Below are 23734 nucleotides of genomic sequence, written 5' to 3'. Positions count from 1 at the left end.
CTGCCAGTTTCTACAATGTCTCCCCTCTACTTTCTCCATACTCACCTCTCACCTGGAACTTCCTGTCTGGAAATTACATCACTTCCTGTCTGTCTGTTTCAATCACAGTAAGTAAGTTCAACACCTTGTGGAGAGTATAAAAACTGCATCCTAGATTTTTCATCATCGAGAGCTGATTTGCGGAGGATAACGGTTATGTTATATACGACATCAATCATGTCTTTGTTATATGTTTATAAAAGTGCTATTAGATTGAATAAATAAAATATTCTTGCTTACAGAAAACAAGCACAATTACAGAATTTACACTCGTGCCAACTCTTTGCCAAAAATTCAATAAAAAAAGGGGGTATATATGTATTTTTTTCCTCTCTCGCTTCTTTTATTTCTCTCTGTTGCCATGCAGTCCCCCTTGCACTGCTTGGTTCTTCCGCCAGCATGAGCCTAACACCACATAACCAAGACCACCACAATACCAGGTAAGGGCCAACTTTGGGTAAGTAAGAAGATGCGGGAAAAAGAGTGCGTTCTGCCCCCGACAAGCGTGTCTTCCTGTCTATTGCAGTCCCAGCTGCTCACACTCTAGGCCAGTGATGGGGAACCTTGGCACTCCAGATGTTTTTGAACTACATTTCCCATGATGCTTATGCACTCTGCAGTGTAGTTGAGCATCATGGGAAATGTAGTTCCAAAACATCTGGGGTGCCAAGGTTCGCCATCACTGCTCTAGGCCCTCTGGATCGTCAGGATTTTTTCCAGGGCAGAAAGTGACTCCTCCAGTCCTGGCAGACCCCAGTACAAAGGGCGCAAAAGTACGCTTAAGAGAATGCACACAGCTTCTCCGGGGGCTCAGCGCCCGAAAGGCAAATGTTGGTCATGTGAAGATGACCTTATGATTGGAAAGTTGCTTTGCAGCAACTGCTTCAGGCAGCTTGCCAGAGACCAGGAGTATGAGAGTGAGCAGGTGTCAACCTTGCTCAAGAAAGTAGTCCTCAACTCCCTGGCAGAATTTTCCAGTCGTTTCAGATAACCAAAGACAAAAGTGAACCGTGTGGGCTCTGCACCAGGTCTAAACCAAGCCATTCAACCCTCTCTAACTAGAGGGGTACCAGGCACTTCAGGGGTGACTCCAGCCCAGTAGATTAGGCAGGCTGAGTCCCCAGACCCAGTATTACAGCCAACCTTCCAGGCAGAGGGAGAAGATATCGCCTCCTCCTCAGCAGAGGATGCTGAAGGTTCGGGATCGCCTGTTAAAATTCCGAGATCGGGATATGGTACTTCAAGAGACAAGGAAGGTAGGTGAGCTCCAATATGACAACTCACGACTCATGCTATTCCCGGATTACTCTGTCAAAACCCAGAGGCACCGCAGAACCTTTGACCACGTCAAGGCACAGGTTCGTTCCAAGAACATTAAATATAGTATGTTGTTTCCTGCCCGCCTTCGGGTGGTGGACGGAGAATTTGCATGCTACTTTACCTCGCCGGAGGAGGCCTCCCAGTGGCTGGATACCCTGCCTAGACCCCGGTAATTGTATTCCCATTGTTCCTTGTTTATTTCCCCGCTGATGTAGCGGCCTGTCTCCTATCTGCTTCCCCCCGGTGTGGCTGGCGGTGACCCCCCGGCTGTCTCACTCTGCAAAAAATGCCCCCCTGATATCCGAGTCCCAGCCTGACTCTCATACTCCCCATAGCCACTACCCCGTACAATGTCTGTTTGCCGTGAGACACCTTATGGATGGCCATTGTTGGTGAGGGCCGGGGTCGTGGCCGGCACCACTGCTGAAGATCCCCGGCCGGTCAAGCTCTGCTCTGCTCCCTGCTGGCTCTCCGCCCTCTCTCATGCCGGGACTGTATGCACATGGACCACAGTTTTGGAGTCTCCAAAATTGCCATCTGTCTGTGCTGGAGTACTGATAGTTCCTCCCTCGCCATGCGGCCTGACACTGATGAACTTCATCTCGCCCAAACTACATGGCGATGTTCCCCCTGTTGGCTCGCTGGAGCTCTTGCCCTCCTCCTTTAGCTGCTGGGGACTGCCGCCTTAAACTGTTAGGCTTTACTATGCCGGCTGAACTTTTCATGAGATATGGTGATGGCATGAAGGGTTGATGCAAGCTGGGGGGAGGGAGTCTCACAGAGCGGCTATTTACTAGGAGATGGCCTGCTGTGGGTGTTGGGGGGGGCAAAGAGAAGTTGTTCATGTTCGCCAAGTTGTGCCTTTCAAGTATGTGCCCTTAGCCTGTGCTAAGCGACCTCATTTAACGTTACATAATATACTGGTTTCTGTTTTTTACATTCAGGTTGGGGGCAGCTGCCTGAGGCTTGCACTGACTATATAAACACTGCCTTAGCACCCCCAGCCCCCCGCCTGGGTCGCCTTCTTTTTTTCTCCTTGTCCCCATAGGAGATATACCTAAAGTGCTCTGGTTGAGCTAAGTTCTGGTTAAGGGAATGGCCACTCCGATTTCCCCAACGTTTGTGCAGGGTGGGGGGGTTGTGGGTTTTTTTCTTAAGGTTTTAGCTTGTTTATGTCACAATGTTTTTGTCGCAGTCGTTTTCTCTGGCAGTCCGACTGCATACAGCTCAAGAGTCTATTATGAGTCTGCCAGGCCCTCTGTAAGGATGTATTCATGGTAGATCTGGCGTGCCTCTCCTCGGGTCCACTCTTGGTATACTCCCCTGGCGTTTCAAAATTGCAATTCTCCCTATGGCCCACATGAGGTTGCTCTCTTGGAACGTCTGGGGACTTAATGATAAAGTGAAGCTCTCCTTAGTTTTAGCATATCTTAAAATGTATGGTCCACATGTGTGTATTTTACAGGAAAGCAGGATGCTAAGCTTGAAGAAGCCCTGAGGTGGCCACTATTATCATGCCACACACTCGAGTTTTGCCCAGGGAGTTAGTGTATTGATTCATAAATCCCTAACGTATGAGTTACTGGATGTTAAGGTGGACCCGGAGGGGAGGTACGTACTACTACATGTCCTTATAGATACCATTGGAATGATAATTCTTGGTCTTTATATACCGCCACCGGCCTCAGTTCCCCTTTTAAAACTCTTAATGCCTCTCCTCTCTACATACTCCACTGATAACCTTATCATTGCTGGCGATTTCAACATGGTTCCGAACCCATCTCTAGACAGGCTATCCCAAGGGGCCGGTGTGGACTCTCCTCTGTCGAAATGGGCGTCCCTTTTACGGCCTGACCTATGTCTGGTAGTGGAGACACCAGACAGACAGGGCCTTCACCTACCACTCTACCTCTCACCATGCTATGTCATGCATAGATCTGATCTTTGTCAGTGGAGGGATGCTCTCCCGTGTCCGGGAGGTTGCTAATCTACCAAGGGGAATATCGGATCTTTCCCCTATGCTGTGTAGTTTTCAAACCCAAATGCCCCCATTCGGAGCGATTATGGCGGCTATCTCGCTATTGGATCTCAGATCCCATAGTAGAGGCCGAGATCTCCACACACATAAATGACTTCTGGCTGACAAATATAGGCACTGCTGCAGTTAATGTTACATGGGATGCATTTAAGACCTATATAAGGGGTTCATACCAATCCTCCATCTCTAAAGTCAGGCAGAACGCATCCAACATACTAGCAGAGGCAGAGGCCGCAGCTCAGAATCTGGAGTCCTAGTACGTGCTATCTCAAAATCCAATCACCTATTTGGATATGCAGGCTGCATCTGAGGAGGTGATGCTCCTTAGGGTGTCCAAAGCAAAAAAGAACCAACTAGCACAGTCGCAGCGCATTTTTGAGCAGGGGGGCAAGACCAGGCGGCTCCTGGCATGGTTAGCCAGGGAGCAGATCCATTGCCCGTATTTATGATGCTGATGGTGCATTGCTGGTTGACCCCCGGTCATAAATGCCCAAATTGCCTACTCCAAGGAGGACTACCATAGTGAAGAATTAAACTCCTTTCTAGACCAGATCAATTTCCCCACCCTCTCTGACACAGCACGTGAATGCCTGGATGGCTTCATAACTGAGGAGGAAGTCCAGCAGGCTATGGGTGACCTCCAGGCAGGGAAGACCCTGGGTGTGGATGGGATCCCCCCGGAATTCTACAAGCAGTACGGAGAGCAACTGACACCTAGGCTTCATAAGATGATAGTCAAGACACTGAAGGAAGGGAAACTCCCAGCCTCTATGGCAGAGGTGGTTATAGTTGTTATACTAAAACCAGGTAAGAACCCCGGGCTGTGTTCCGCCTATTGACCTGCTCAATGACGACGCCAAGATTCTTACTAAGATCTTGGTGAGGAGATTGAATGAAGTCATCCTTACCATGGTCCATAAGGACCAAAACGGATTCATGCTGGGTAAGGGCACAGTTATAAACCTGAGGAGGTTGTACAGGGTTCTGACAAATACCTTACCTCCTCTGATGCAGTGGCCTACCTAGATGCTGAAAAAGCATTTGATTCGGTTGAGTGGGTCTATTTACGGGAGGTCCTGCTATCTGTAAGGGGATAAGTCTTCCCAATGACCACAAGTGTAAGGACCATTCTTCCCACTGACCATCACACTAATGTATCATGAGTTATATAGATTTTACATTTTTAGCAGGGGTTCCCCTGAGCCTGAAGAATTATTTCAAGGGTTCCTCAGTGTTGATAAGGTTGGGAAAGGCTGGCCTAGACACTTCTGCAGGCTCTTGGTTATTCTCAAAATGGCAGGCGGACATACCAGCTCTTGCTGGATGAAGATTGGGCGGAGGGTGTTCAGCAATACCTTCCCCTCATGGTCTCCGCGAGGGATAGGTTCACCCAGCTTAGATTCATTCATCGTGCTTACTATCCACCGGAGCGCCTGGCTAAGATGTACCCTGATATGAGCGCCCTATGCCCTAAATGTGCCTCAGAGACGGGATCTTTCTTCCATGTCATATGGTCCTGTCAACATATTCAAACTTTCTGGAGGAGGGTGGTGGCCAATATCAACTCTATAAGTAAACTAAAGCCCCGTACACACGAGCGGACTTTTCAACATCCAAAGTCCGACGGACTGATTCCGTCAGACTATTCGATCGTGTGTGGGCTGCAACGGACTTTTGACTCGCCAAAGTCCGAAGGACTTTAGAATATGGAACATGCTTCAAATTTTTCCGAAGGAACTCCGCCGGACCCGGTCCCTTCGAAAAATTCGCTCGTGTGTATGCTATTCCGACGGACTAAAACTGACGCTAGGGCAGCTATTGGCTACTGGCTATGAACTTCCTTATTCGAATCCAGTCGTACGTCATCACGTTCGAATCCGTCGGAGTTTAGTGTGATTGTGTGTGGCCAAGTCCGCTCAGTCGAAAAGTCCGTCAGAACTCCGTCGGAACTCCGGCAGAACTCCGACGGAACTCCTTCGGAAGTCTGTCGGACATAAGTCCTCTCATGTGTACGGGGCTTTAGAGTTCCCTGTGACCCGTTACCATTGCTACTATGTATTGTGGACACACTAGAGGCAACACAGGCTAAAAAAACTGTTTGTATTCTACACAGCATTCTACGCAAGGAAAGCGATCCTCCTAAAATGGAATGCTTCCTCTCCTCCAACGGTACAACAATGGAGAGCCCTATCGGATGCAGCCCTACCACTCTATAAATTAACTTATCTAGGACGTAACTGCACCAAGAAATATGAAAAAAAAATCTGGGCGGCGTGGACTAAGGAGAGGAGGCTTACTCTGGCTTGAGGATTAGGGATTTGAGGATTAGGGACATGGTGGGACTGGTGCGAGATTGAATGAGACCTTTCTACCACCTAACCCGCCCCCCCCCCCCCCCCCAAAGTCTGCATCACAATTGGAACATGGTAAATACATGGGTCCTCGCCTGTTTGGATCCTCATCCCCTTTGACACTCAATACAGTCCATGTCAGGATCAGAGCCATAATTGCAGATCTACCAGCCCAACAAGGGATCTGCCCCCCCATTCCATCACATGCCCTATATAAGATATGCTTCACTAATAAACTCTACCTGCTGTACTACTTGTGATTTATGGAACTTCGTTTCCCCCTTGTACACGACATCCTAGTGCAATCTACTTCTAGGTTAGAATGGATCTACTCTTCTGTTGACGGTTATTACTCTGTTGCATCGATATTCATGTCATAGATAACGACTGTCGAGAATGTACAGCTGTTTTGTACGGGTTTTATTCAAAACGAATAAACTTTATGTTAAAAAAAAAAGGTAGAGAGTGCTACAATTGCTTAAACACTTGACCTCCGGAAGATTTACCTCCTTCATGACCGGGCCATTTTTTTTTTTCTGTTTTCGATACGGCACTGTGTTATTTTAACCGACAATTACCTGGTCGTTTTTACCCACAAATAGAGCTTTCTTTTGGTGGTATTTGATCACCTCTGCTTTTTTTTTTTTTCTTTCTATGCTTTAACCACTTCCGGCCTATAGCAAAATGATGGCCGGGCGGTAGTTCAGTTATCCTGACTGGGCGTCATATGACGTCCTTCAGGATAACAGCCGCCGCGTGCCCGCGGTGGCGCTTATCGAGGCGATCGGTGGTGCGGTGTGTCTGTCTGACAATCTCGCTACACCTCCGGCTGAGGCTCTTTACCACGCGATCAGCCGTGTCCAATCACGGCTGATCACGATGTAAACAGGAAAAGCAGTTGATCGGCTTTTCCTGCCTTGCGTCTGACAGACGTGAGTAGAGGAGAGCCGATCGGCGACTCTCCTGTCAGTGGGGGGGTCTGCGCCGATTGTTCATCAGTGCAGCCCCCCCCCTCGGATGCCCACACTAGACCACCAGGGAAGCCACCTGGACCACCAGGGAAGGGGGCAACATGTGGATGGTCAGGTATGTACCCTATGGCCATCCACATGTGCAAATAAATGGCCAATCAGTGCAGACAAATGGGCACTGACTGGCACCATCATGTAACAAATGTGAAAATTTGTAAATCAGTGATGCCCAGCAATGCCACCCATTAGTGTCCAGCAGTGCCACCTATCAGTGCGCATCAGTGCCCACCTATCAGTGTCACCCATAAGTACCCATCAGTGCCGCCTATGAGTGCCCATCAATGCCGCATACCAGTGCCACCTATCAGTGCCACCTCATTGGTGCCCATCAGTGCCCGTCAGTGCAGCCATATCAGTGCCTGTCCTTGAAGAAGAAAACATACTAAATGTACCAGAAACAAAGAAAAACTTGCTTTTTTTTTTTTCAAAATTTTCGGTCTTTTTTTATTTGTTGGGCAAAAAATAAAAATCGCAGAGGTGATCAAATACCACCAAAATAAAGCTCTATTTTTGGGAACAAAATTATAAAAAGTTTGTTTGGGTACAGTGTTGTATGAGCGTGCAATTGTCATTCGAAGTTGTAAGGATTAAGGTATACAAAATGGTTGACCTTATGTCATACTAAATACTTGTATTTTTTTATCCTTCTCTGTAAAATAAGGATTCGTCATCTATTGTCACGTACTCATCAAGAAGAGGCCGCATCAGCCCTAAAAAGCAGTCTACGCCCAGAAGATTGTCTTATCAGCTGATAACACTCGGAGAATTGTCTTTCCTTTGCAAAAATGTTGTTTTTTTTACATTTGCTGATGTTTGCCCTTTTCTGTCTATAAAAGATGTAATAAACAAGCCTCAGAGCCACAGTCAGTCAGAGACAGTCAGAGTTAACGACGGACTTCTGAGCAGAAATACTGAATAATATCTCTGTGTCTCTTTGCTTGGATAAGAACTCTAACTAACAATTGGGAAACGGTAACATAACCTGACAAATAGGTGACTTGTTGAGGTCACACCTAACATTTCTGGCGCCGCGAATAGGGACTCGCTGAAGAAACTACAAGAGGCGAACGAACATAAGGACGGAACGAAATGGTCGGGCACATCAAAGAACCACAGACAAATCCTGCGCAGGTAAGAAAAGCTTTATTTTCTTATAAACTCTGTGCTTCTTAGATTTGTGCCCACCTGATCTGTCTGAATTGTTCTTCAGGTAAACACCAACCTCTGTAGTAAGCGGGTCTTGAACTTAATATTTTGGCTTATGTTACCGTTGTTTCTTGTCTGTCTACTTGTCATCTGTCTGTTGTGAATGAGATAAGCCCTGTTTGTATGGTGTGAATTGAAACATATATCATCCCAATGGGTAACGGAATGCGCCCTTAACTCGTAAGAGTACTTTGGGGGTCCGACACTTAAGTTTGATATACGCTTTTTGATTCATGAGCCTAAAAACGGGTTGAAAGTATAAGTCCTGACTGCCTCAATAAAGCAGGAATAAGAAACGAATGCTGAGAGATTCCATGGTAATGGGAAGGGAAATAAGGTCTCCACAAAGTCCCGGAGACCTAGTCATATGTGTTTGGCCACCAAAAGGGAATGCTTGTATATGTTGTAGCCGTCAGTCTGGTCATAATATTTGTCAGTTGGCTAGCATATAAGGTAATTCGATTTCAGAAATCTCATCTAGGAGAGGTTTTTAGTATTTTGGCACCCTAGGAGGAGAAGGCAACGAGACACTTAGTAAGTGATCCAAACGCCACCTAGGCAGGACTGTCAAAATGGGCCAGACACATGGTAAACCCCAGGAGGAATCTCAGAAATGTTATGCTGTTAAAGACATAATTACAATGTTGTATGGGAAGGATAAGGCACAGGGCACAAATAGGATTCTCAAGAAATTGGGGATGGATGGAGAAAATGGATTAAGTGTAGAAGGTTGGGAAGAAATAAAGAAAGACAGACAGGGAGAGATATTGCAGAACAGATGGGTATCACAAATACAATGTTTAATTAAGGTTTCCAACAGGGCTGAAGAGGAGGGATGGGAGTATTGTCAGGAAAAGGGTGGATGGGATATGAAGGTCCGACACAAAAGTCTTCCTTCTGCTCCCGGCGATAGGGTAAATACGGGAGGTACTCCACCTCCTTATAACACCACCACACCAGGTAATGAAAGACCAAAACTTTATCCTTCCTTAAGAGGAAGAGGATGGGTATGCCGAGTATGCGGTATCCAGAACCCAGACTGGGCACAGGAATGTGTGCATTGCGGCGCTCAAAGACCAGAGCCCGTAGCTCCAGTCCATAGTCGGACTAGGGTAATACAAGTAAATAATCCAAATGCGGGTCAAGCAGGACAGCCACCTACAGTGACCCGACAAGTCGTTCTGAGGACATGGACACCTTGGTCGGCTGACACTCTTATGGCATTAATACAGAATGCTCCTGATCCCGTAGCAAAACCTGCCGCATTCTGTAGATTCGTGACACAATTACTAGACACACATGGAGCAACTTGGCAAGATGGGGAAGATATATGTAGACATAAAATGACACTAACGATGTTTAATCAATTTATGAATGAAATTGCTCCACATAGACCACAAGGGGATCCTACCACAGATCCACCAGGAGTACATCCTCGTCATATAGACTCTAGACCCCTGTTTATTGCTCAGTTACGAGAATTTTGCCAAGGGAAACAGCAGGAAAGGGGTTCGACAGCGCCCATAAAACAGGCCCCAGGTCAGACTGTTACAGAATTTTACCTCAACATGGAAAGCATGATGGCTGACGAAGGTCTAGATTTAGCCTTACCCGTCACCATTAGGGCTTTCAATCGACAGTTTATGGAAGGACTAGTACCCCAAATAGGTGACAAACTGAAAGCATGTACTCCCGAATGGAGAGCCATACGGGACAGAGGAACATTGTTGCAGAAAGCACAAGGCATAGAGGCTGATTTAGCAGAAACTAAACCCAGAAGGACACCGGGAGTTAACACTGTTGCCCGGGTCAATGAAGGAGGGAATTCCTCCCGTAAACCTCTTACCTGTTATTACTGCAACAAGGTGGGACATATAAAAAGAGACTGTAGGAAAAGGATAAAAGACGAACAGGAAGGAAACACGGACAGAGACACGAGGGACTACAGACAGAGGCGTACCAATGATAGGGACGATCCGACCGCATGACTTGCCCCAGTCCTAGCTGAATCAGAGAACAAAATGCTCCACATGTTGATGAAGGTGGAAGGTAAACATATTCCTTGTTTGGTTGACACAGGAGCGTCACGCAGTCTGTTGTCTGATTCAGTAGTCCCTCCACACATGACGTCCTGTGACACCATACCCATAAGTGGTTATGACGGTCTTTTGTCCGATGCCCCACTGACTGACTAAACCTTAAAAAGTAAAAATAGGGGGAATGGCTACCGCCTGACACTTGTGTATTGTTGCAATATGTAGATGACCTATTGTTATGTTGTCCGGATAACGATACTTGTTTAAAAGCCACTCTATCATTGTTACAATTCCTGGCTGAAAAAGGGTGCAAGGTGAATAGAACTAAGTTACAGGTATGTCAGAAAAAGGTTGTCTTTTTGGGCCACTGTATATCCCAGGGTACTCGACATCTCACTGAAGACCGAGTCCAGGCCATAAGACAAATGAATATCCCACGCAACTTTAAGCAACTTCGTATGTTTCTGGGAATGGTATCATATTGTAGACAATGGATACCACATGCCAGTTCTCTGATGCAGCCATTATATGATTGCTTGAAAATAGTACCCTATGTACTCACAGAAGCAGGTCATGAATCTTTTAGCACCTTAAAAAGGTTACTAATTTCGGCACCTGCGATCGGGATCCCTGATTATACCAAAACATTTCATTTGTACATTGCTGAAATCACGGGACACGCAACAGGGGTGTTGACACAACAACACATCAAACAAAGGCCGGTAGCATACTTCTCGGCGGCTCTCGATCCTGTCTCTAGAGGATCACCGTCCTGTGTACGAGCAGTTGCAGCAGTGTCAATTATCATTGACAAATCCTCAGAAATTGTCTTAGACAATCCTGTAGTGGTACATACCACACATGACATACACGCCATCTTGTCACAGGTCCAACCAAAACACATATCAATGGCAAGGCAGCTGCGTCTACAATGCACTTTGCTCCTACCCCCCAATGTTACCTTTCAGCGATGCACTTCTTTTAACTTAGCACAGCTTTTACCATTACAGACAGATTTGACAGGGGGGAGTAATGATGATAATGGTGTAGATACAGCACAAGATACTCAGGATTCTGACACACTTTCATTTCAGGACATAACATCTGATGAACACGATTGTTTCCAACTTATGGAACAAGAAACCACGGGGTTCCCACATGTCACAGACATACCCATTGCAAATGCAGAACACACACTGTACATAGATGGTAGTAGATTTGCCGATGACAAAGGTAAATATCACACAGGTTATGCTGTGGTAACGGACACACAGGTAATTGAGGCAAAGTCACTACCAGCACACATGTCGGCACAAGAAGCGGAACTAACCGCTCTAGAGAAAGCCCTAGAACACTTGGAGGGACAAGAAGGGAACATTTACACTGATTCCGCATACGCCTACGGTGTGGCACATGATTATGGCCACATATGGAAAGCTAGAGGTTACCTTACAGCAGCAGGCACACCTGTTAAACATGGTGAAGGAATCAAAAGAGTCCTGAACAATCTTCAAAAGGTTATAAGAGTAGCCATCATGAAGATAGCGGCACACACGAGCGCAAAAACAACTGAGGCAAAAGGAAACGCATTTGCAGATTTAACTGCAAAGAAGGCAGCTCTAGGGGAAGTAAGCCCTGAGACCTTAGCCACGGTACAGGTGAGTATGCCCGAAACCACATGGCAGCAGCTAATGGAACTACAGGAACAAGCAGGGGCTATTGAGAAGGACCGTTGGGTTAAGGAGGGAGCTGCACCAGGCCTTGACAATGTATGGAGAGAAGGAGACAAAATATGTCTACCCGCTTCTCTATACCCCGCAATGGCAGCGGCTGTCCACTTACCCACTCATGTCAGCTCCAATTCTATGTATAGGATTGTAAGCCAAGGATGGCTAGCCCCTGGATTCAGTAGTACTGCAAGGAACTACTGTGCTGCATGCCAAATCTGTCTGATTAATAACCCAGGACAGAGAGTGAAAACCCCACGTAAACATCAGGTCCGGGCCCAATATCCCTTTCAGAGACTGCAGATTGACTACATACAAATGCCTAAGAGCGGCCCCTTTGAATTTGTTCTCGTGTGCATCTGCCTATTTTCAGGCTGGCCCGAAAGTTATCCTGTGAAATCAGCTACGGCAAAAGCCACCGCCAAGAAACTGATTACTGAGCTGATACCTAGGTTTGGTCTCCCAGAAACAATAGAATCAGATAGGGGGACACATTTCACGGGAGAAATAATGCAAAATGTGATGGCAATGTTAGGGGTTCAACAAAGTTTTCATACTCCTTACCACCCACAGAGTTCAGGATCAGTAGAAAGAGTAAATGGTACAATCAAGCTGAAAATACAAAAAGCTATGCAGGAGTTGAACAAACCATGGCCTGAGTGCCTAGCTTTAGCTTTGTTCTCTATTAGGTACACCCCAACAGGAAAAACAGGGTTATCCCCATATGAAATACTGTTTGGAAGTGCACCTAGATTAGGTTTATATTTTCCTCAAAGTATGCAATTACAATGTGATAGTTTAACTACGTATGTAATACAGTTGCAACAGCGTCTGACTAAAATCCACAAGAGTGTGTATTCTTCTCTTCCAGACCCTAATTCTGTCACAGGTACACACGATCTACAACCAGGAGACTATGTGTATGTAAAGAAACATACCAGAAAGACACTGGAACCAAGGTTTGAAGGTCCTTTCCAGGTGCTATTGATTACAGCAACCTCAGTGAAATTGGAAGGGAAACCTACCTGGATCCACGCTTCTCATTGTAAAAAGGAGCCAGTTGGCAAATGACAACATGTATCTTTTTATTGTTTCAGTAATTCTGGCTAATAGTTTGGTTACCTCACAGAATAAAATATACAAGGATGAAGGATTTTCTAAAAAAATGTTATTACTGAAGTTTAAATATGCTTATGCCCAGAAGTCAGGATATGAGAAATGTTGGATTTGTAGCAAATTACACCCCAGCACAGCAAGTATACCACTGATGGCAGTTCCTATAAACTATACTGATCTTGCTAACAGTAGCATTAACATAATTAGAACAAATACCAGTAAGACAGTAATGTTTAAGTCGAATGGTCTCGCCTTTTTCCCTGATTGGTGTTTCAACTTAGGGAACACAACGGGAGGAAATGGAGAATGCCAAGACAGCAAGTTTAATTTGTCCATTGTTGTATTAAATGGAAGATTCTATCCCAGTAATTCCAGCACACACCAGACATTATCTGACTTCCTCACTAACATTGTGGATAATAATGTTAGGTGGTTAGTATCCAACTTATCCCTCTATGGATACACCTCTCGTTATAGAAATGATATCAGTTCAAGATCAGTAGCACTGGGAAATAATATATACATCTGTTGTGAGGATAAATGTTATACTTGGATACCTAGAAGAGCTCAGGGATGGTGCTACCTCGCAAGTTTAGTACCAGTAATGGGAGTAGTAGGTGATGAACGAGGTGATCACCTATTAGAAGCTAGCATGCACCCTAGATATCCCCTCAGGTATCGTAGTAAAAGAGAAATATTCCTGAAGAAGGACATGGCATGGGCTTGGTTCCCGTCCTGGACAGGATGGGGTATAGACTTAATGAAAAGACTAAATAACTATACAGGAATTATTAATGATGTTTTGGAGAAAAACTCTGATGACATTACTAAGTTAAATCTGGAGACCAGAGCCATCAGACAACAATTAGAATTACATGAATTAGCAATTGAAAGTATGAGTGCAGCACTGACAGGACTCTGTGAAACTACTGAGGACTATAAGTGCTGTACTTGGATACATAACACCAGCATTGAGGTACCTGACTATTATGACATCATTGCACAACACCGTACGGAAGTAAAGAATTTACAAGAGAAGGCCCGAAATATTGGTCGCGACTGGGATCCGTTTGGTGGAACTTTTAGTTTCTCAGGGTTATTCTCTTGGGTTAAGAAGGCAGCAATGACAATTATAGTGGTGCTCTTATTCGTATTTTTCTTTTATGCATGCTTTAAGTTGTTTATGTGCTTTTGCAAGAAAGCCAAGGTAAATGATGCGGAAAAGATGGAACTTTTGTGAAGATAGGTAGATTTAGTTTCTTGACATCACCCATCTGTCAGAAAAGCCACTCTTCCTGAATTTTAGATGTTGGTACTGTCCAGGGGGATGGGTGTATACCCCTCTGACAACTCGCGGTCAGGGAGAGTACTCTGGATATAGGCCGACTAGAACTTGTTCAGGTGGACCCAGGGCAAGAGGGAGGGGTGATGTCAAAGGGGGAAATGTAAGGATTAAGGGGTGTCTAAACAAAATGGTTGACCGTATGTCTTACTAAATACATGTATTTTTCTATCCTTCTCTGTAAAATAAGGATTCGTCATCTATTGTCACGTACTCATCAAGAAGAGGCCGCATCAGCCCTAAAAAGCAGTCTACGCCCAGAAGATTGTCTTATCAGCTGATAACACCCGGAGAATTGTCTTTACTTTGAAAATGTTGTTTTTTTACATTTGCTGATGTTTGCCCTTTTCTGTCTATAAAAGATGTAATAAAGAAGCCTCAGAGCCAGAGTCAGTCAGAGACAGTCAGAGTTAACGACGGACTTCTGAGCAGAAATACTGAATAATATCTCCGTGTCTCTTTGCTTGGATAAGAACTCTAACTAACAATTGGGAAACGGTAACATAACCTGACAAATAGGTGACTTGTTGAGGTCACACCTAACAAAGTGCAACAGCGCTGAAAGCTGAAAATTGGCCTGGGCAGGAAGGTGTCTAAGTGCCCCGGTATTGAAGTGGTTAAAGCGGAGGTCCACCCTAAAATGGACCTCCGCTCATCGGAACCCCCCCCCCTCCGGCGCCACAATCGGCACCTTTCAGGGGGGAGGGGGGTGCAGTTACCTGGATAATCCAGGTAACTGCACCCACTTCCGGGCTAGCTCTCTGCGGAACGGGGCGTACGTTACGCCCCGTTCCGCAAGCGCCCGCCCCCTTCAGCAAGTGCCCCGCTGCCTGCTGGGAAACACACAGCTCCCAGAGGCAGCGGGGACCGTCCGGATTGCGCCGCGCGGCTCGCGCATGCGCAGTAGGGAACCGGGAAATGAAGCCGAAAGGCTCCATTTCCTGATTCCCATACCCAAGATGGCGGCGGGACCCGGCAGCCGAGCGAGCGATCGGCTTCGGGTGCCGACATCGCGGGCGCGCTGGACAGGTAAGTGTCACTATTTAAAAGTCAGCAGCTGCAGTATTTGTAGCTGCTGGCTTTTAAAAAAAAAAAAAAAAAAACGCGGAGTCCCGGTGGACTCCCGCTTTAAACAAAAAAAAAAGACCAACTATTAAAAAAAAAATATATATATATATATATATATATATATATATATATATATATATATATATATATATATATATATATATATATATATATATATATATATATATATATATATATATATATTTTACTTTCTGCTAGAAAACATATGTAATAAAAATTTGAAAAAATAAAATAAAAAATAATTTCTTCATCAATTTAGACCAATATGTATTTTGCTACATATTTTTGGTAAAAAAAAAAAAAGACCCCCAATAAGCGTATATTGATTGGTTTGTGCAAAAGTTCTAGCGTCTATGGGATATTATATATATTTTTCTTTTACAAAGTTTTTTATTGATTGAAAAATAATTACAGGAGAAAAGTGCAATAGTGCGATGGAGAATCCCAACAAAAGGGATGTAATATACATTCCACAGTAATTCATCAGTGCAATGACAACATAAATAATTGTATATATTGGTAGAACAACAAATATATTGATATATATTTTTCTTTTACTAGTAATGGCGGCGATCAGCGACTTATAGCGGGACTGCGATATTGCAGCGGACATTGTGACACTAAGGCCGCGTACACACGGGCAGACTGTCTGTCCAACTTAGTCCGCTGAAACGTGTTTCAGCGGACAATCCGCTCGTGTGTGGGCTTCAGCGGACTTTTTCAGCGGACAGTCTGGCGGACTAAGTATTTCGGAATTTCCGTAATATTGTCCGTCCAACTTTGGTTTCAGCGGACAGTCCGCTCGTCAGTATGCTAGTTGGACGGACTAAGTATGGCGCATGCTCAGAAAGGATTTACACGGCGAAAGGTTGCATTGCTGTGTATTGGACTTCCGATTTCTAGTCCCGTCGTACGTGCTGTACACGTCATCGCGCAAGCTTTCAACGGACTGTCTGTTCATCGTGTGTGGTCAAGTCCGTTCATTCGAAAGTAGGACGGACTGTCCGTCGGATTGTCTGACGGACTAAGTTGGCCATACAGTCCGCCCGTGTGTACGCGGCCTAACTGATACTTTTCAGGGACCAGTGACACCAATACAGTGAGCAGTGATAAAAAAAATATATATGCACTGTCACTGTACTAATGACACAGGCTGGGAAGGGGTTAACAGGGGTGATTAAAGGGTTAAATGTGTGTCTAGCTGGTAATTTAGTGTACTGTGTGAGGTGCTTTTACTAAGGAGAAAGCATAGATCCTTGCCCCTAATTTGCACGCGCCCTGGAAGAGCCGGATCGCGTATAACTACAGTACGTGATCCGGCGCACCGCTGCCGCCCTGTAGGAGTAAAACTGTCATAGGGCAGTCAGCAAGTGGTTAATGTTCAATATTTGTGGAGGGAAACTACCTTTTGAATTTTTTTTTATTTTTTCTTCACATAGTATCCTTTTCTTATTGTTTCTAATAAAATTCAAGTGAAAGAAAATGGATAAAAACACAAAAAACTGGAAAAAAAAACAACAACCTTTATTTCATTTGTAATGATCTTCATCGCGCTTTGTAATAGAAACATCATTTTAGTGTCATAATAAAAAGGGAAAAAAAACGATAGAATAAAATGCGTACCTTTTATCTAATGGAAAACATGTTTAAAAACTACTTCTAATCAAACTGTAAAATAATTTTTATTTTTTTTTCCATTTTATTAAATCTTTTGTCTATTAAATTGGATATACAGCAGTGCCTTGGATTAGGAGCATAATCTGTGCCAGAAGAATGCTTGTAATCCAAAACACTCAAAGCGAGTATCCCCATAGGAATCAATGAAAAATCTGATAATTGGGTGCATAGCCACTGCTTGTCTATGCAGTACCGCATGTGGCCAGAGGTGGGGGGGGGCGCTGTAGACACTCGGAAACACTTGGAGAAGCTCGGAGACAACTCAGAGAAGCTAGGAGATGCTTGGAGACACTCAGAGAAGTTCAGATACCACTCTGAGTGCCCCTGAGAAGCTCAGAGACCACTGGGCAATGCTCGGAGACCACTCAGAGAAGCTCAGAGACCACTCGGAGAACCTCGGACACCACTCGGAGAAGCTAGGAGACGCTCAGAGACCATTCCGAGAAGCTCAGAGGCCACTAAGACGCTCAGAGAAGCTCAGATACCACTCAGAGAAGCTTGGACACCACTCAGAGAAGCTAGGAGACACTCAGAAAAGCTCAGAGACCACTCAGAGAACCTCGGACACCACTCCGAGAAGCTCAGAGACCACTAGGACGCTCAGAGACCACTAGGACGCTCAGAGACCACTCGGAGAACCTCGGACACCACTCGGAGAAGCTCGGAGACCACTCGGAGAAGCTCAGAGACCACTTGGAGAAGCTTGGACACCACTCAGAGAAGCTAGGAGACTCTCGGAGAAGCTCAGAGACCACTCGGAGAACCTCGGACACCACTCGGAGAAGCTAGGAGACGCTCAGAGAAGCTCGGAGACCACACGGAGAAGCTCGGAGACCACGCGGAGAAGCTCGGAGACCACTCGGAGAAGCTCAGAGGCCACTAAGACGCTCAGAGAAGCTCAGAGACCACTCAGAGAAGCTAGGAGACTCTCGGAGAAGTTCAGAGACCACTTGGAGAACCTCGGACACCACTCGGAGAAGCTCAGAGACCACTCGGAGAAGCTCTGGGCCCACTCAGAGAAGGTAGGAGACGCTCTGAGACCACACAGAGATGCTCGGAGAAGCTGGGAGACCACTCAGAGACACTCGGAGGCACTCCGAGCATCACCGGCGCCCCCGCACCTCTGGCCAAATGCGGTACTGCACACCCCAGGGGCTTGAACCCTGCTCGTCTTGGCAGACAATGTTCACTAAACTGAGTCAGGATTTAAAAAAAAAATTGCGTAAACACTCATAAGCGTTATCCAATCCGAGGTTTTACTGTAAAAACATTTTTGGAAGACAATATTGCCAAATGCAAGCCTTGTGTGTACCCCAAAAAAAGGATATACAGTATGTATTACACTTAAGTAATGACCATTATCACCGAACAATAAGGCTCCGTTCACACCTGAGCGATCTGAATCTCGGGCAGAATCGGCCCGCGATTCGGAATTGCGGCAAATTCGAGGGAGACACTTGTGCGATGTCATTACTTCTTAACGGCACCCCAATTGCGGCACAATAAATCGTGCCGCAAATCGCAAGGAGCGGGGAGTTTCTTTTGAGCGGCAGCATCGGTATTTGCATGAATGCAGTGCGATTTATAGAGCGCCAAAATCATGCCTCACACAAGCCTCCCGCGATTTGCCACGATTTAGAACGACAGGCTGAATCGCAGCAATTCTACCCGCGATTGGGATCGCTCAGGTGCGAACGGAGCCTTAGTCCAAAGCCTTGGCTCATGAGGGGTGAACTGCTTAAGGTGTTGGTCCAGCTAAAAGTTTTGTCAGATTTTACAGCTGTCTGGTGCCCCTCGTTAGACATCCAATAACTCCTTGTCTCTAACGTCTGGTACAGGGGCCCACCCGACAAATGAAGCTCCCATATTGGAGACAGAAGATCTCACTCACTCGCGGGCAGAGGAGCCCCAGCCAGGGGTCAAGAGACAGAAGGGCCAAATCAGGGCGCATCACAAGTGCAGGTTAATAGCTGGGCTACTAGCAGGGCGCTCCCCATTCCAACCGCAGGACCCCAGGTCCAATCTTCACTCATCACAGAAGTCCACGCAGCAAAGCCCTTCAAGGCCTCAACTCCCCAGTCTGGCAATCACTAAACCTGTATTGCACCCTACTGGTCCGCAAGGCAAATATACACTATATTGTCAAAAGTATTGGGACACCTGCCTTTACATGGGCATAGTGACATCCCAGTCTTAGTCCGTAGGGTTCAATATTGAGTTGGCCCCGCCCTTTGCAGCTATAACAGCTTCAACTCTTCTGGGAAGGCCGTCCACAAGGTTTAGGAGTGTGTCTATGGGCATGTCTGACCATTCTTCCAGAAGCGCATTTGTGAAGTCAGGCACTGATGTTGGATGAGAAGGTCTGGCTCGCAGTCTCCGCTCCAATTCATCCTAAAGGGGTTCTATCGGGTTGAGGTCAGGACTTTGTGCAGGCCAGTCAAGTTCCTCCACCCCAAACTCACTCATCCATGTCTTTCTGGGCCTTGCTTTTTGCACTGCTCCAGATCGTTTGGTGGAGGAGGGGGGATTATGGTGTGGGGGTTGTCTTTCAGGGGTTGGGTTTGGCCCCTTAGTTCCAGTGAAGGGACCTCTTAAGGTGTCAGCATACCAAGACATTTTGGACAATTTCATGCTCCCAACTTTGTGGGAAAAGTTTGGGGGACGGCCCCTTCCTGTTCCAACATGACTGCGTACCAGTGCACAAAGCAAGGTCCATAAAGACATGGATGAGCGAGTTTGGGGTGGAGGAACTTGACTGGCCTGCACAGAGTCCTGAACTTGCTCATCCGTGTCTTTACTGCACTGGTGCGCAGTCATGTTGGAACAGGAAGGGGCCATCCCCAAACTGTTCCCACGAAGTTGGGAGCCATGAAATTGTCCAAAATGTCTTGGTATGCTGACGCCCTAAGAGTTCCCACAGAAAAACATTTCCCGCACTCTAAACATGAATAAGGACACACACTGGAGTGAATTTTCTGGCGAGTTTGAAGGTTTGATTTTTGAGTGAAACTTTTCCTGCACTCTGAACAAGATTAAGGACGCTCATCCATGTGAACTCTCTGGTGCTTATGAAGGTTTGTTTTTTGAGTGAAACATTTCCCGCACTGTGTGCACGGATAAGGACGCTCTCCAGTGTGAAGTCTCTGGTGTACAAGCAGGCTTACTTTATGAGTGAAACATTTCCCGCACTCTGAACATGAATAGGGACGTTCTCCGGTGTGAATTCTCTGGTGCTCATCAAGGCTTGCTTTTTTAGTGAAACATTTCCCGCACTCTGAACATGAATAAGGACGCACACCCGTGTGAATTTTCTGGTGAGTCCGAAGGTTTGATTTCTGAATGAAACTTTTCCCGCACTCTGAACATGAATAAAGACGCTCCCCCGTGTGAATTTTCTGGTGCATAAGAAGGCTTCTTTTTACATGAAAACCCTTCCCGCACTCAAAACATGTATAAGGAACCTCACTTGAGTGAAGTCTCTGGTGTATATGAAGGTCTCCTTTCTTAATAAAACCTTTCCCGCACTCTGAACATGAATAAAGAAGCTCACCTGTGTGAAGTCTCTGGTGTACACAAAGGTATGCTTTGTTAGTATAACATTTCCCGCACTCTGAACATGAATAAGGGCGCTCACCTGTGTGAACTCTCTGGTGCGTACGAAGGCTTGATTTTTGAGTGAAACATTTCCCACACTGTGTGCACGGATAAGGACGCTCTCCAGTGTGATGTCTCTGGTGTGCAAGCAGGCTTACTTTATGACTGAAACATTTCCCGCACTCTGAGCACGAATAGGGACGCTCTCCGGTGTGAAGTCTCTGGTGTGAAAGTAAGTTTGCTTTATAAGTGAAACTTTTCCCGCACTCTGAGCATGAATAAAGACGCTCTTCTGTGTGAATTTTCTGGTGTTTATTAAGTTCTCCTTTCATATTGAAACATTTCCCACACGCCAAACATGAATAAGGATGCTCACCCGTGTGACTTTTCTGGTGCGCAAGAAGCTGTCCTTTCACAGTGAAAGATTTCCCGCACTCTGAACATGAATAAGGACGCTCACCTGTGTGACTTCTCTGGTGTATAAGAAGGTCTGTTTTCACAACGTAACTTTTCCCACACTCTGAACACGAATGAGGACGCTCCCCTGTGTGAGTTTTCTCATGTCTAAGAAAGTTTGCTTTCACAATGAAACATTTCCCGCACGCAGAACATGAATAAGGGCGCTCCCCTGTGTGAGTTTTCTGGTGTGCATGAAGGGTTGCTGCTTGAGTGAAACATTTGCCGCACTCTGAACATGAATAAGGACGCTCACCTGTGTGAATTCTCTGGTGCGCTTGAAGGCTTGCTTTTTTGGTGAAACATTTCCCGCACTCTGAACATGAATAAGGGTGCTCCCCTGTGTGTGTTTTCTGGTGCGTATGAAGGGCTTCCTTTTTAGTGAAAGATTTCCCACACTCGGAACATGAATAAGGACGCTCAGCTGTATGAATTCCCTGGTGCGCTTGAAGGCTTGCTTTTTTAGTGAAACATTTCCCGCACTCTGAACATGAATAAGGACGCTCACCTGTGTGACTTCTCTGGTGTATAAGAAGGTCTCTCTTCGCAGTGTAACTTTTTCCGCACTCTGAACACGAATGAGGACGCTCCCCTGTGTGAGTTCTCTGATGTCTACGAAAGTGTACTTTCAAAGTGAAACATTTCCCGCACTCAGAACATGAATAAGGGCGCTCCCCTGTGTGAGTTTTCTGGTGGGTATGAAGGTTTGATTTTTCGGTGAAACATTTCCCGCACTCTAAACATGAATAAGGGCGCTCACTTGTGTGGATTTTTTGGTGCGTAAGAAGCTCTTTTTTTACAATAAAACCTTTCCCGCACTCTGAACATGAATAAGGACCCTCGCCCGTGTGAAGCTTCTGGTGTCTATGAAGGCTTTCTTCTCCAGTGAAACATTCTCCACATTGGGAACATGAATAAGGACCCTCACCCGTGTGACCTCTCTGCCGTCTACGACGTTCTCCTGAATGGAGATGAAGGTCTGATGTACCAGGATGTGATCGCTCAGGAGGTTCCTCAGGATGAGAGGAGTCCATGCCGGCCTCCAAGCCATATGATCTGTGGAGTACAGTCTGAGGAAGAGGATCTACTCCCGGAGAACATTGTCCAATGTCTTGACTTTCAGCATCACAATCTGGAGATAAAACAGGATCTCCCTCCGAAGAATTCCTGATACGACATTCATCTGTTAGATTAAAAGAAAAGAAAAAAGTCGTTTTCACATTTTGCAGCCACCAGTCTCAAATGAAAATACACCACATTACCGAAAGTATCGGGACGCCTGCCTTGACGCGCACATGAACTGTAATGGCATCCCAGTCTTAGTCCTTAGGGTTCAACATTGGGTTGGCCCACCGTTTGCAGCTATAACAGGTTCAACTCTTCTGGGAACAAGGTTTAGGTGTGTTTTTTGGGGGGAATTATTGACCATTCTTCCGGGAAGAGCATTTGTGAGGTCAGGCACTGATGTTGGATGCGAAGTCCTGGCTCACGTTCTCCGCTCTAATTCATCCCAAAGGTGTTCTATGGGGTAGAGGCGAAGACTCTGTGCAGGTCAGTCAAGTTCCTCCACCACACACTCGCACTCATCCATGTCTTTATGGACCTTGTTTTTTGCACTGGTCCAAATCATTTGGTGGAGGGGGGGGGGGGGATTATGGTGTTTGGTGAACTTGGCCCCTTGGTATGCTGATGTCTTAGGAGTTACCTTCACTGCAACTAAGGGGCCAAGTTCAACCCCTAAAAAACAACCCCACACCATAATCCCCCCCCCCTCCACCAAATGATTTGGACCAGTGCACAAAGCAAGACATGGGTGAGCAAGTTCAGGACTCTGTGCAGGCCAGTCAAGTTCCTCCACCCCAAACTCGCTCATCCATGTCTTTATGGACCTTGCTTTGTGCACTGGTGTGCAGGCATGTTGGAACAGAAAGGGGCCATCCCCAAACTGTTCCTACAAAGTTGGGAGCATGAAATTGTCCAATCAAATGACATTTTCAATGACGAAACGCGCCTGGGAGGTATGTGCTGACGTCACCACGCCGTTGAGGAGGACGGGAGTCTAGTTTTTTGCAGGCCGCCTTCATTTTGTTTTTAAGAATATCGTGTGTTTTGTAAGTGCATTCTTCTGTTTTATAATAAATTGGTTTTGATGGTATTACGCTATGGTCTGTTATTCCTCTCTTTTGGGTTGATACTTACCAAACGTACGGGAGATACGGGGATTGTTACTGCTGGAATTTTGGACTAATCATCATTTGGTTTGCCTGTATATCCGGTGGAGGATTTACCCAACTGTGGGAATATCTGCATTTGTGGGTCTGTCGTCTGGTAAGGAGGCCCTCTATGTGGTGTTGGTGCACTTGGATTCATTATATTTTATACATCACTGGGTGTTTTTATCTTTTACGTCTACACTTAATTCACATTGTAAGTGCAATTATGTGGTGTTGTATTTGTTTATAAACTTGACAATATTACGCTATGTTATACAATATTTTTTTGTCTGGGTTAATTGGTTTGTAGAGCCAAAGCTTATCCAGGATTTTAAAGCGGTAGTCTGCCGGGACTCCGCGTTTTTTTTTTTTTAAAAGCCAGCAGCTACAAATACTGCAGCTGCTGACTTTTAAAATAGTGACACTTACCTGTCCAGCGCGCCCGCGATGTCGGCACCCGAAACCGATCTCTAGATCGTCACTCGGGTGCTGCCGCCGC

The 23734-nt window shown here is 45.9% G+C and overlaps 1 protein-coding gene across 3 annotated transcripts in view; it reads right to left on the bottom strand.

Moving 5' to 3' along the window:
- Window positions 1-23734, bottom strand: part of LOC143956176 (uncharacterized) — a 176834-nt gene that overhangs the window by 44442 nt on the left and 108658 nt on the right. Inside the window, exon 10 of one of the 3 annotated variants that reach the window (XM_077466325.1) lies at window positions 19661-22205. The exons of the other annotated variants lie outside the window; for them this stretch is intronic. Coding sequence (XP_077322451.1) covers window positions 20005-22205 — 2201 coding nt within the window. The 3' untranslated portion in view covers window positions 19661-20004. Of the gene's footprint in view, window positions 1-19660; window positions 22206-23734 lie in introns of those variants that run through there. 3 annotated transcript variants of the gene reach the window in all.

Source organism: Lithobates pipiens, unplaced genomic scaffold, assembly GCF_037356315.1.
Source record: "Lithobates pipiens isolate NorthernLeopardFrog02 unplaced genomic scaffold, aLitPip1_a1.2 Scaffold_35, whole genome shotgun sequence".
In the NCBI taxonomy this organism is placed as follows: Eukaryota; Metazoa; Chordata; class Amphibia; order Anura; family Ranidae; genus Lithobates; species Lithobates pipiens.
The sequence above is the reverse complement of the archived record's forward strand: the minus strand, read 5'-3'. Positions and strand labels throughout refer to the sequence as shown.